The following is a 13,847-nucleotide window of genomic DNA, read 5'->3' as shown; positions in this document are numbered from 1 at the left end:
TTGGGAAGCTGAGAAAGGAGAATCACTTAAACCTGGGAGGTGGAGGTTGCAGTGAGCTGAGACTGGGCCACTGCACTCCAGCCTGGGCGACAGAGCCAGACTTTATCTCAAAAAAAAAAAAAAAAAAAAAAAAGGGCCTTGCTGCTGCCTTTTGTAGGTGACGAAACAGGGTCACCCAGCCAAGCAGCTGGGGCTGGAACCTGGATCTACCCGCAAAGTCCATGCTATTTCTACCATTCCCGAAATTTAGAACCTTCTCCCAACCAGTTTCCTAAAACAGAGGACAACATTTGTTGAGCCCCTACTGTGTGCTAGCAGGGACTTTATTCAAGCCCTTTGATTTAGTGTTTGGAAGAAAGTGTTAGGTAGCCTGTGTTATTTATTGCTCTCCTTCCCTATCTTAGAGATGCAGGAATTGAGGCTGAGAGAAAGAAAGTAGCTTGGTTGAGGCCACACAGCTTGCAAGTGGGGCCCAGCCCAAGTCTAGCATCCTCTCTGCCAGGTTTCCAAAGTGCAATGTCCCCAGTGCTCTTGGGACACAGTTGGTAGAAACCGATGGGCCTTACCAAGTGAATGCCTTGGTCTCTGACCAGCAGGGCATTCCCAGGGACAGGGAACGTCTTAAGCACCAAGATATGCACCTGGTCACCTGAGGAAAGAGAAGGGACTATAAAGGGGGATGGGGTTGAGCTGGGTGTGGAGTAGTCCTTGAGGGTCTTGGTGAGTGGGTAGGGGGAGCAGCATGAGCCAGGCCTCAGGGAAGGAGGATAACCAGGCGATGGCCTGGAAAAAGTACTGGATCTGGGAGGGTTCGAACCTGGCCAGAGAGGGAGGTGGGACAGGCTGGGAAGTCTCGAGGTCTGAAGATTGGCCCTGGCATGCAGAAACCAGGTAAAGTGGGCAGTTACCTGCACCCTGGGGCCAGATGCATCCTTAGCCCAGAGCAGGCACCAAGGTTTCTGGCTCTGGGTGTGACCTCAGTCTGGGAAAAAGCCCCTACTCCCACCAGGGCCACCTGCTCCCCAGACTACTTCAGATGCTGAGCCCACGTTGAGGCAGGAAGCTAGAATGAAACCTAGGGTAATCCGAACAAAGTCCCTGCTTCCCTCCAACTGTGGGGCCGAAGGGAAATGACAGCCGAACCCCCATGCTGGCTCTCAAATTAACACTGAGCCCTCAGTGCCCACAGGAAGATTCGATCCGCACACTTTCCACGTGGGGAAACAGGCTCAGAGAAGTGCAAGAGCCCTGCCCGATGCCCCAGACCAGGGCTCCAGGCCCACAGTGTTTCCTTGTCCCTGTGCCCAGAGGGCAGCAGCTGGCTTTGGAAGCCCAGGAGGATGGCCCGTATCCACAGATGCACTTGGCAGTGAAGCACACCCAGAGGGACAGAGGCAGTTGAGTCGCGCCTCCTCCGCTGGTTGTGAGGGCGTCAAAAGAGACAAGGATCTGCCTGAGATAACCAGTGAGACATTTCATGAAGCTGGTGGCAGACAGTGAGCAACTGGGGAGGTTTCCCTCTGGGAGGATCCGCAGTGCCTGGAATGACACCTGGCTCAGACAGAGCTCAGCTGAGCAAATCACTGAGGCATGGAGAGGTCAGGGCTGCCAAGCGCAGTAGTCTGAATTCAAAGCCAACAGCGTGGCTCCAGAGTCTCTGCCTTAGCCCCTGCATCAGCCGCCTCTCAGAGTTACCCTTGAGGCTCATCAGATGCCCAGGCCAGTGCCCTCCCCTGCACCACAGCCAACCAGGGTGAGGGGAACTTGGGGAGCCTCAGAGCACCCCTGGATATTCCAGCCTAATCCTGGCACCCTGCCCCTCCCCACCCTTTCTGCTTCAACCTCACCCCCTACACAGAGCCTGGGCCACTTAACTTGGCACCAAACAGATGCCTCAATAAATCAGAGTCTGATCTTCTCGAGCTAGAAGCAATTTTACCCCCTGCTCAGCCTCTCCCTCTGGCCTCATGCCATCTTGTATTCAGCCAGTGGCTCACAAATGAGCCTACGTCAGGGCTGAAGAACTGGTGTTCATGAATAGGAAACCTCAGGGCCATTAATTGGTGTTTATTTCCCCAGATGCACACCTCGAAGTTGACAGATGACGCTGTTCCTGCCAGCCCCAGGCAGAGAAGACTGGTTAACTTGCCTGCTCTCTGCAGGACTGAGTTGCAGCCTTGCCACTTGTGGCTGCTAGGTTGAGGTGAGGGGGATGAGGAGGTCACCTTCTTTGCACGTTTCAAATTCCTCCCTCCCCCTCAACCAATTCCTTCCTGCCTCGTCTCCCACGGCTTCCATTAAACATCATGGAACCAAAATCAGACAAACCTGAGTTAAACCCCAGTTCTGTTTCTGGCTAGCTCTGTGATCTTGGACAAGCTACTTAATCTTCGAGCCTCAGTTTCTCCATCTTCAATCTCTAAAGCTGATGAGGCATAAGTTCCAGACACAGGCCTGAAAGGTGGCACATACTCAGAGTACACCACTACTCTGTGGGTACCCCCCCATGACACCCAAAACTGTCCCCTAAGTTGTCCCCGCTGCCACCCCCAAATAGCCCAAGCCAGAAATCTGGGGTGTCATCTGGGACACCTCTCTCCTCTTTACCCTCCAACAGTCACCAAGTCCTAGCAATTGTACCTCCTAAGTGGCTGACCCGTCTGTCCACGTCTCCCCACCACTTCCAGTGCCTCTATGTCTTTCTCTGGATTCTCGCACCAGCCTCCTGACTGGTCTCTCTGCTCCAGTCTGCACACTCTGTACTTCCTCCCCATGAAAGCCTGCCTGGGCAGCCAGAAAGAGCTCCCTAAAGAGTAAATCTTTTTTTTTTTTGAGACAGAGTCTTGCTCTGTCGCCCAGGCTGGAGTGCAGTGGCACAGTCTTGGCTCACTGCAACCTCTGGGTTCAAGCGATTCTCCTGCCTCAGCCTCCCGAGTAGCTGGGATTACATGTGTGTACCACCATGCCTGGCTAATTTTTTTTTTGTATTTTTAGTAGAGACAAGGATTCAGCATCTTGGCCAGGCTGGTCTCGAACTCCTGACCTCATGATCCACCTGTCTTGGCCTCCATGCTGGGATTATAGGAGTAAGCCACTGCGCCAGACCCCCTAAAGACTAAATTTTTTTTTTTTTTTTTTGAGACGGAGTCTCGCTCTGTCCCCCAGGCTGGAGTGCAGTGGCACAATCTCGGCTCACTGGAAGCTCTGTCTCCCAGGTTCATGCCATTCTCCTGTCTCAGCCTCCTGAGTAGCTGGGACTACAGGTGCCCGCCACCACACCTGGCTAATTTTTTGTATTTTTAGTAGAGATGGCGTTTCACTGTATTAGCCAGGAGGGTCTCGATCTCCTGACCTCGTGATCCAGCCAGGCCTCTTCTTTTTTTTGTTGTTTTTTTTTTTTTTTGAGACGGAGTCTCGCTCTGTCGCCCAGGCTGGAGTGCAGTGGCCAGATCTCAGCTCACTACAAGCTCCGCCTCCCGGGTTCATGCCCTTCTCCTGCCTCAGCCTCCCGAGTAGCTGGGACTACAGGCGCCGGCCACCTCGCCCAGCTAGTTTTTTTTTTTTTTGTATTTTTAGTAGAGACGGGGTTTCACCATGTTAGCCAGGATGGTCTCGATCTCCTGACCTCGTGATCCGCCCATCTCGGCCTCCCAAAGTGCTGGGATTACAGGCTTGAGCCACCGCGCCCGGCCTAGGCCTCTTCTTAAGAGGCTTGCACAAACAGGAAGGTAAGAAGGTTATAGAATCCAAACTTCCTTCCAACTAAGAAAAATGGCTTTCCAGGTCCCCAGGGCTGCCCCAGGCTCAGCCCTACACTTGGCAGAGGGCTCAGATCAGGAGTTCTGTCAGGCTCTGGGGAGCAGTGGCCAGGAGTCATTCAGTCTCCACTCCAACCCTCTTGCCTGCCTTGGGCTCTACTGGACACACAGTTCTCTCCCGAATGATTATTATTACGACCATCTGGTCTTCCAAGCGTTTCATTAGCCCTCTGAAGCAAACCTCGGAGCCTCGGGAACCAAGCCCAAGCCCAGCAGCAGGCCATCCATCTTCCTGCCAAGTCCACGGCAAAAATATCTTCCCAGTCCTAGGCCAGGCCTCGTTGGCTTTCCTCAACAGAGCTCACAGAACAGCCTCTTGACTGGTCTCCTCACTTCCAAGAAGGACCCAGGGGAACCCACCTGATCTGAGTCCTCTGCCAAGTCTAGGCCTCCATCTCAACTTGTACACAGCAGCCCTGGGGGCTTTCTGAACTGCACATCTGATAGGGCCCCTCCTCTCCTGAAAACCTTCAGTGGCTTCGTCATCTGCCTGAAGGATGAAGCTCCTGCCCTCCAGGCCTCCCCTGCCCCAACCTCTCCCTGCTTCAGCTTCAGGAGCCAGTTACTGCCCTGCACGTCCCCTGCCTTGCACGGGCTGTTGCTCCACCTGGCATGCCCCGCCCCCACCTTTCTCCAAGAAAATACATGTCAAATGTCACCTCTGGGCTGGGCGCGGTGGCTCACGCCTGTAATCCCAGCACTTAGGGAGGCCAAGGCGGACGGATTGCCTGAAGTCAGGAGTTCGAGATCAGTTTAGCCAACATGGTGAAACCCATGTCTCTACTAAAAAAACAAAAAAATTAGCTGGGCATGGCGGCATGTGCCTGTAATCCCAGCTACTCAGGAGGCTGAGGCAGGAGAATTGCTTAAACCAGGGAGGTGGAGGTTGCAGTGAGCCGAGATTGCGCCACTGCACTCCAGCCTGGGCGTCAGAGCAAGACTCCGTCTCAAAAAGTAAATAAATAAATAAATCTATAAATAAAAATAAAAAAGTCACCTCTGGAAGTCCTGCTGGGATTGCCCAGGAGGGCAGGGGCTGCTTCCTCTGTGCCCTTTCAGAATCGCATGTTTTCTGTCTCAGCTCTGTCCTTTTTTCTTTTGTGTTTGGCTCTCCAGCCAGACTGAGAGCTCCTGGAAGGCAGTGACCATGTTGGACTCACGCCATCTCTGTTTGATCGTGAAACCTCACTTAGGACAGGTGCTCAGGGAAGACAGAAGGGGAGGGTCATGTCCTTCCCCTCTGGCCCATGTGTCCTCATGTATCAAATGTCAGTTACATGCCTACTATGTGCGGGGCTGGGCTGTCCCCATTGGTTGGGGTTCTTTTTTTTTTTTTTTTTTTTTTTGAGACAGGGTCTCACTTTGTCACTCAGGCTACTGCAATCTTGGCTTACTGCAGCCTTGACCTCCGAGTTCAAGCAATCCTCCTGCCTCAGAACCCCAAGCAGCTGGGACTACAGATGCACGCCACCACACAACACTTGGCTAGTTTTTTTTTTTTTTGTATTTTTTGTATAGATGGAGTTTTGCCATGTTGCCCAGGCTGGTCTCAAACCCCTGGGCTCAAGTGATCTGCCTGCCTCGGCCTCCCAAAATGCTGGGATTATAGGCATGAGCCACCACACCTGGCCTGGGGTTCTACTTTGCAGGCACTCTCCGTTAGTGGTGCAGTGAACTTTGTCAGACACTTGAGGGTGTTTTCCTGATGCTGTCAGGGCTGGCTGCCTTGGGAATCACCTGGCAGGCCCACTCCGGAATCCCAGCCCTACCACTCGCTTGCTACTTGACTCTGGCCAAGTTAACTCGTGTGCAGAACCCCAGCTCTCTCTTCTGAACATGGAGTTACTGTCCCTTGCTTGCCAGGGTTGGTGTGAGGCACAGAGGCGGCGTGAGCGACAGTGATGGTCCTACTGTGTGCTGTGGAATGGGTAGATCGCACTCCTTGCCCTCCAGGAAACACCCTCACTGCTGCAGCCTGAGTCACGGTGAGAACCTCCACCGAGGCGTGGGAGAAAGAGCACTGGGCACGTGAGAAGACACAGGCCCTGGCCCCAGCAGTGCTGTACTGTTGAAGCAGCTGCTTCTTGAGGGGGTCTCAGCCTCCTGCTGCCACTCTGCTGGGTCAGTAGCAGGTGACAAACAGTGATGGGGACTCAGCAGCTGCCTGCTGTCAGGGAGGGGTCTTCCCAGGGTGCCTCAGCAGCCAGAGGTGTGCTGGGGGGACATGGAAGCTGCAGGGTCTCAGGCCTCAGACCAGAAGCTAATAACATTAGGGGCACGTGGGAGGGAGGTGGGTGGATCTGAAATCATTGAGACTGATTTATTGGTTAATTATTGGGTTTTTACCACCCCAGACTTCCCCAGCTGTGTGTGGGGATAGGGAGGGAAGGAGCCCCTGGAAGGCTAAATGGAGGCCACGCACGGCCCAGTTCTCCTGAGCCAGGGGCACCAAATGGAATAACACAAGGCGTTTGGACCAGGGAATGCACCCACGACTTTAGGCCCAGGTAAAGCCCGTCTGGACCGGCTGGCCTGAGCTCTGGAACAGAAGTCTGTTAAGGAAGAGGTCTGGGGTTTCCAGGGCACCCAGTCAGGTGTGGGAGCTACGGTTTTGGAAAAGGATCAGGAAGAACCAAGAGAAACCGTGGAAACTAAGAGGAGATGCCCCAGAGGTGGAGAAGGAAGAAACTTGAGTAGAAAAAGTTAGACCAGATGTGGTGACTCACACCTGTAATCCCAGCACTTTAGGAGGCCAAGGCGGGCGGATCACTTGAAGTTAGGAGTTCAAGACCAGCCTAGCCAAAAGGGTGAAACCCCATCTCTACTTAAAAAAAAAAAAGGCCGGGCGCGGTGGCTCAAGCCTGTAATCCCAGCACTTTGGGAGGCCGAGACGGGCGGATCACGAGGTCAGGAGATCGAGATCATCCTGGCTAACACGGTGAAACCCCGTCTCTACTAAAAAATACAAAAAACTAGCTGGGCGAGGTGGCAGGCGCCTGTAGTCCCAGCTACTCGGGAGGCTGAGGCAGGAGAATGGCAAATGGTGTAAACCCGGGAGGCGGAGCTTGCAGTGAGCTGAGGTCCCGCCACTGCACTCCAGCCTGGGTGACAGAGCGAGACTCCGTCTCAAAAAAAAAAAAAAAAAAAAATTAGCTGGGCATGGTGGCACACGCCTGTAGTCCCAGCTACTCAGGCAGCTGAGGCAGGAGAGTCGCTTGAACCTAGGAGGCAGAGGTTGTATTGAGCCAAGATTGCACCACTGCACTACAGCCTGGACAACACACACTCTCTCAAAAATAAATAAATAAATAAATAAATAAATAAATAAAAAACAGAAAAACAAAGTTAGACAGCCATGGATTTACATCCAACTTCTGCCAAACACTGGCAGTGTGGCAAATCACTAAATCTCTATGTCCTTGATTTCTACATCTGCAAAATGAGGCTAAACGTCCGGGCACAGTGGTTCATGCCTGTTATCCCAGCACTTTGGGAGGCCGAGGCCAGCGGATCACCTGAGGTCAGGAGTTCGAGATCAGCCTGTCCAAAATGGCGAAACCCCATCTCTACAAAAAATACAAAAATTAGCCGGGGGTGGTGGTGGACGCCTGTAATCCCAGGTACTCTGGAGGTTGAGGCAGGAGAATTGCTTGAACCCGGGAAATGGAGGTTGCAGTGAGCTGAGATTGCACCACTGTACTGTAGCCTGGGCGACAGAGAAGACTCTGTCTCTAAAAGATTAAAAAAAAAAAAAAAAAAAACCGGGGCGGGGGCTAATCATATCTATTTGCAAAGCTGTTTCGACAAAAAAATGTAGCATGAGGCATATGGTACCTGCTTAACAAATATTATTTTTAGAGACACGGTCTTGCTTTGCTGCCTAGGCTGGAATGCAGTGACGTGATCATAGCTCACTGCAGCCTTGAACTCCTGCCTCAAGCGATCCTCTCGCCTCGACCTCCCAAAGCGCTGAGATTACAGGCATGAGCCAAGAGCCTGGTCTCACTTAAATATTAGCCATTTATTAGCTGTTGATGATAAGCTACCTAGGACTGCGCTTGGAACCATGAAGGGGGTGGTTAAGAGGTGGTGGAGGAAGCAGGACCTAGGTGTCACCCAGTTGGAAGGATGGGCAGAGGGACTGCCAGGCTGGCTATGAGCAGGGTCTAGGGGCTGCCCTGCTGAGGGCGAGCCTGTGCTATCCATTTTCACACTCAGGGGTGTCCGCTGGGCTGGTGCTCCATTGTGGAGCGGGAACAAGCCACTCAACTCAATGCTCCTCAGAGAGCTAGTGGCGTTGCCCCATCCCTGACCCGGTGGCGTCCCACCCTCGGAGAAGCGGAGCGAGACAGACGGACACAGGCAGAGACCAGGCGGCAGGGTTTATTCCGGTCCTCGACCAGCCTCTCCGCCGTGGGCAGGTCCCTCCCTGGGCTCCAGGCCCCCGCCGCCTCCAGCTGGCAGCCTCCCGCGAGGCCGGGCGTCTCCGGGACAGCCGGGTGGGCCCGAGGACGCGGGGCGGACGCGACGGAGGCCGCGACGGGCGCGGTGGCGGCGTCGGCGGCCGCACTGCCACAGGCGGCGGAAGCGCGCGCGGAAATGGCGCGAAGCGAGCGCGTAGACTAGCGGGTTGAGGCAGGAGTTGGCGTAGGCCAGGCAGTGCGAGGCCAGGCGGCAGGCGTAGGTGGCCGGGCTGAAGGCGAAGCGACCGTACCAGAAGCACAAGATGAGCGCGTGGTGCGGGCCCCAGCAAAGCGCGTAGAGCGCGGCCACAGCCAGCATGGCGCGCCCCGCGCGGCCCGTCGCTCTCCGCCGCGCCTCGGCCACCGCCGCGCCCGCGGGGCCCACGGCGGCCCACAGGAAGCGCAGCGTGCGCCCGTAGGCCAGACTCACCACGGCCACGGGCAGCAGGTAGCCGGCGGCGAAGGTGGCCACGTCCAGGGCGCGGCGCCGCGCGTCCTCCCAGACGGGCACGCAGAGCTCCAGCGCGCCGTAGCGCACGGTGCCGTAGTAGCTGAGGTAGGGCGCCGAGAAGAGCGCCGCCAACAGCCACACCAGCCCCACCGCGGCGCGGGCGTTGCGCGGCGTGCGCAGGGCGCGCGAGCGCAGGGGGTGCCGCACAGCCAGGTACCTGCGGAGGGCGCCGGGTCAGCGGGGTAGGCGGGTGCTCTCCCGCAGGGGCCCGCTCCACGCCCCGCGCCGGGGCCCTACGGCCTGATGCGCCTCCTGTGAACCGTGGGGGACGTGGCGGGGATTAAGGGTGTGAACGCGCAAGGTGCTTAGAGCAGTGCCTGGCACCTAGCAAGGGCCCGATCCCGGTGAGTTGTTATTTCTAGGATTATTTTATGGTGCGTCAGATGAAGCCCACAGAGAAGTGACCTGCCCAGGGTCATCAGCTAGAGTGAGCCTGGAATTGACCCCAAGTTTCAAGCGGTGGAAGCAGATGTGTGCACAGCTGGGCAAGGTGTGGGCAGTTTTAAAATAGCTGGGCTGGGCGCGGTGGCTCACGCCTGTAATCCCGGCACTTGGGAGGCCGAGGTGGGCGGATCACCTGAAGTCAGGGGTTTGAGACCAGCCTGTCCAACATGGCAAAACCCCGTCTCTACTAAAAATACAAAAAATTAGCCAAGTGTGGTGGCGCACGCCTGTAATCCCAGCTACTCGGGAGGCTGTGGCAGGAGAATCCCTGGAACCCAGGAGGCAGAGGTTGCAGTGAGCCGAGATCAAAAAAAAAAAAAAAAAAAAAAAAAACTAATGAACGCATTCGTGAGCTTCTTTTGCCATTCCTATCGCGCTTACAGAGCACTTACTATGTGCCAGACCCTGTGCTGCCACTTGAGACTCAGAGGCGTCCTCTGGAAGCTCACGGTGGAGGAGGGGAAGGGCAGGACAGTCCCCTGAAGCATACCCTGCAGGTATCCAGAGGCTGCTTGCGAGGGGTCAGGGAGCTTTTGTTTCCTCCTACCCACCTCCCTTTCTGGTCCCCCACTCTCTCCTTCCTAAGGCCAATGAGGATCTGTTCAGAACTCCTCCCCCCACTCCCGCCCACACAGCCCTGCCCAGCCAGGCCCCAGGCACAGCGCACCTGTCCACTGAGACGGCAGCCAGTGTGAAGCTGCTGGCGTACATGGTGAGGTAGATGAGCAGGTGCACGGCCTTGCAGACGAGGGCCCCGAAGAGCCAGGCATCCAGCGTGTAGATGGTGGCCTGGAAGGGCACGCAGCACAGGATGAAGCAGAGGTCCGCCACTGCCAGATTGAGGATGAACAGATCCGTGGTGCTGCTGGGCTCCTGCCAGGCACTCGGGCCAGGCTGCAGGAGCACTGCCAGCACCAGTCCGTTGCCCACTGTGCCCAGCAGGAAGATTAGAGCAAAGACCACAGGCACTGCCACGGCCCCCACACTCCCTGGACTGTCCAGTGAAATGTTCTGGGCATCAGCCATCTCCCCATCAGACGGGCACCTGGGGAAGAGAAGCTGGAGTCCTCAGGCAAGAGCCCCCAGTTCTGGTTGCTTGACCCTGGGATCTAGCTTCCCCGACCTGGGTCTGGCCAGGTGTTCTGGGCGGGAAGCTCGTGGGAGATGGAGGAGGGGAGAGCAGAGCCAAAGTCATCGCTGAGTCCCACTGTGTGAGCAAGCTCGTGGTGTTCAAGGGGTGAGAGTTCCTCAGTTTCGTAAGGAACACCCCTAGAGTCTTGCCTGCAAGGCTACCTAGGTATTTGAGGGACACTTCCAACCCACCAGGCTGGGGAAGGCACAAGAGAAGTAGGATGAAGATATGGCGATGGGGGGAGGGGCAACCCCAGAAGCTGGTATATTTTCCTTCTCAATGGGGATCTGAAGCTCAGGGGAGAACCTGGGACATGGGTTCAGGGCTTTCTCACTACAAGCTGTAACCTCAGCAAAACACAGGTAACATCCCTGAGTCATTGGAGAGTTCAGTATAGTGAGATCACCACAATGGCAAAACTGGGAAGACCGTGTAGGTCACTGCTCCCTCTCTGCACATAGGGAAGTCAAGGCCCAGAGAGGGGACATGGGAGGCTAATATCACACTCAGAATGGCAGCTCTGGGGCTGTTACCACCCTGATATCCTGCCTTCTAAGCTAGAGTGCTCATCTGAGAGCCTGTAACAGGTGGTGCCTCTGACAACCTGTGCCTGTGTGTGTATGTGCACGCCGCGCCCATGCTCACCCCCATCCCACTCTACAGCCCGTGTCTCCTACTACCTGTGGATCCCCTTGCAGTCTTCAGACCACTGGGGTGGTGGGACAAATTAGGGGAAAGGGGGGCCAGGCAGGGAGGAGGGAAGAAAGGCAATTTCTGCCCCCACCCCAGCACCCAGCATGCAGTAGCTCCCCAAAGCCCAGGATGGGCAACACCCACCTTCGCCCTGGGCAGTGGGCTTGATCCTGGGTGGAACGGCTGGGCTGGGTGGGCCTCCTGGTTCAGCAGCTGCCCCTCGGTGCCTCCCTGCAGGTACTGGTCTGCCTTCTACTTCTCGCCCTTCGCCTTTAAGGCCCCTCCTCTCCTCTGCCCCCTATGCTAAGCTAGAGTTGGGCACTCCCTCTGGAGTAGCCACTGGCCACTTCCTCCTCAGTCCCTGATTTCCCCCAGGTGGCAGGCTCTTCTGCCTGGCTCTTCTCTGCCTCTGCGTTGCTGCTGCCTTTTCCTCTCTCTGCAGCCAGTAACCCATTGATCTCACTCTCTGTGATTTGCTTTGTAGTTAACCCCTCTGTGTCCAGGGCCCAGCCAGTCCCTGACACTCCCACCTCCCGTGGCCGAGCCTGATGACTCCATCCCCTATCCCTGCACATTCTTGCTCCAGTCCATGTTTAGAAAGGGTTCCTAGGCCGGGCATGGTGGCTCCTGTCTGTAATCCCAGCACTTTGGGAGGCCGAGGCAGGTAGATCACTTGAGGACAGGAACTCGAGACCAGCCTGGCCAATGTGGCGAAACCTTGTGTCTACTAAAAATACAAAATTAGCTACTCTGGAGGCTGAGGCAGGAGAATCGCTTGAGCCTGGGAGGCAGAAGTTGCAATGAGCCGAGATGACGCCACTGCACTCCAGCCTGGGTGATGGTGTGAGACACTGTCTAAAAAAAAAAAAAAAAAAAAAGAGGCCGGGTGTGGTGACTCACGCCTGTAATCCAGCACTTTGGGAGACAGAGGCAGGTGGATCACGAGGTCGGGAGTTCAAGACTAGCCTGGCCAAGATGGTGAAACCCCATCTTTACGAAAAATACAAAAATTAGCCGGGCATGGTGGTGGGCACCTGTAATTCCAGCTACTCAGGAGGCTGAGGCAGAGAACTGCTTGAAGCCAGTGGGTGGAGGTTGCAGTGAGCCAAGATCAGGCCACTGCACTGCAGCCTGGGTGACAGAGCGAGACTCTGTCTCAAAAAAAAAAAAAGATTCCTAGTCTTGACTGGGGTTTCCTGGAGTGGGAAACCAGGACTTGAGTCTCCTTTTGGCAGACTACAGAGACTCCTCCCTCAGGCCTGCAAATCCTGAGACCCTTCTCCAGAAGCTCTGTCTAGGGCCTTAGTCCAGCTGGAGCCCAGATGGTTTAGGTACCTGTCCAAAAAGTCTGGCTTTACCTGATAGCAACGGGGAGTTACTAAGGTTCTAGAGCACAGACATGACCTGCACATTTTATTTTTTTCTTCCCCCACATTGTCTTTTGTAAGAAGTTTATTATGAGCCACATGCAGTGACTCACACCTGTAATCCTAGCACTTTGGGAGGCTGAGGTGGGCGGATCATCTGAGGTCAAGAGTTCAAGATCAGACTGGCCAACATGGCAAAACCCTGCCTCTACTAAAAATACAAAAATTAGCTGGGCATGATGGCACGCACCTGTAATCCCAGCTACTCAAGAGGCTGAGGCACGAGAATCACTTGAACCCAGGAGGTGGTGGTTGCAGTGAGCCGAGATCACTCACACTCCAGACTGGGCAACAGAGCGAGACTCCGTCTCAAAAAAAAAAAAAAAAAAAAAAAATATATATATATATATATATATATAAATGCCGGGCGCGGTGGCTCAAGCCTGTAATCCCAGCACTTTGGGAGGCCGAGACGGGTGGATCACGAGGTCAGGAGATCGAGACCATCCTGGCTAACACGGTGAAACCCCGTCTCTACTAAAAAATACAAAAAACTAGCTGGGCGAGGTGGCAGGCGCCTGTAGTCCCAGCTACTCGGGAGGCTGAGGCAGGAGAATGGCGTGAACCCGGGAGGCGGAGCTTGCAGTGAGCTGAGATCCGGCCACTGCACTCCAGTCCGGGCGGCAGAGCGAGACTCCGCCTCAAAAAAAAAAAAAAAAAAAAAATATATATATATATATAATGGCCCGGGGTGAAAAGGATAGACAAAAGGGGAGAGATTTGATGAGTGACCTGTTAGGAGCCTCTCGTCTGCAAGAGCCAAAGAGGTGAATAGGTCTTGGTGAATGGCTGTGTGATTCAGTCATGGAGTTCTGGCCTGAACTGCATGGAGGAGGAGGGACCACATGACCAAATGCCTCCAGAAGGTTAAGGAGGATAGCACCTGGGGAGCAAGGTACACTGGATTCAGCAACGAGGAGGCTGCTAGTAAACAGGTGTATTGAGGGCAAAAGGCAGTCTGCAGTGAGTTAAGGAAGGGAGGGGAGAGGTGGAGGGACTGAGTGTAGTGTTTTTAGAAGCTGAGGTGGGGTTGGGGAGCATCAAGGGGAAGTGCATAAGGGGAGAGAAGACAGTGTGAGGGGCACTGATGGAGCCAGGAGTTGCATTCCAGGCCGGAGGAGCTGGGGTAGATGCTCAGAACTAGCTCCTTAAGGCTGGGCACGGTGGCTCATGTCCGTAGTCCCAGCACTTTGGGAGGCCAAGGCAGGTGGATCACTTGAGGTCAGGAGTTCAAGACCAGTCTGGCCAACACATGGTGAAACCCGTCTCTACTAAAAATTAGCCAGGTGTGGTGGTGCACACCTGTAATCCCAGCTAGTTGGGAGGCTGAGGCAGGAGAACAGCTTGAACCCGGGAGGC

At 55.1% G+C, this 13,847-nt stretch overlaps 1 protein-coding gene across 1 annotated transcript; it reads right to left on the bottom strand.

Moving 5' to 3' along the window:
* Positions 1-7,897: 7,897 nt before the first annotated feature.
* GALR3 (galanin receptor 3) lies at positions 7,898-10,280 on the bottom strand. Its single transcript, XM_033188980.1, has 2 exons — positions 9,904-10,280; positions 7,898-8,949 (listed from the first exon to the last, which is right to left on the bottom strand). Exons 1-2 carry the CDS (start codon positions 10,260-10,262, stop codon positions 8,202-8,204), a joined length of 1,107 nt encoding a protein of 368 aa, XP_033044871.1. The 5' UTR covers positions 10,263-10,280; the 3' UTR covers positions 7,898-8,201.
* Between the last annotated feature and the right edge of the window lie 3,567 nt (positions 10,281-13,847).

This window comes from Trachypithecus francoisi, unplaced genomic scaffold (assembly GCF_009764315.1).
Source record: "Trachypithecus francoisi isolate TF-2019V2 unplaced genomic scaffold, Tfra_2.0 Contig01580, whole genome shotgun sequence".
Classification (NCBI taxonomy): domain Eukaryota; kingdom Metazoa; phylum Chordata; class Mammalia; order Primates; family Cercopithecidae; genus Trachypithecus; species Trachypithecus francoisi.
The sequence above is the reverse complement of the archived record's forward strand: the minus strand, read 5'-3'. Positions and strand labels throughout refer to the sequence as shown.

Bases quoted from the DNA above. Each gene is read 5' to 3' on its own strand.
- GALR3 (XM_033188980.1), bottom strand. From the start codon at position 10,262: ATGGCTGATGCCCAGAACATTTCACTGGACAGTCCAGGGAGTGTGGGG. The intron at 8,950-9,903 runs GTGCGCTGTGCC...CGCCCTCCGCAG, and splicing joins GCTGCCGTCTCAGTGGACAG to GTACCTGGCTGTGCGGCACC.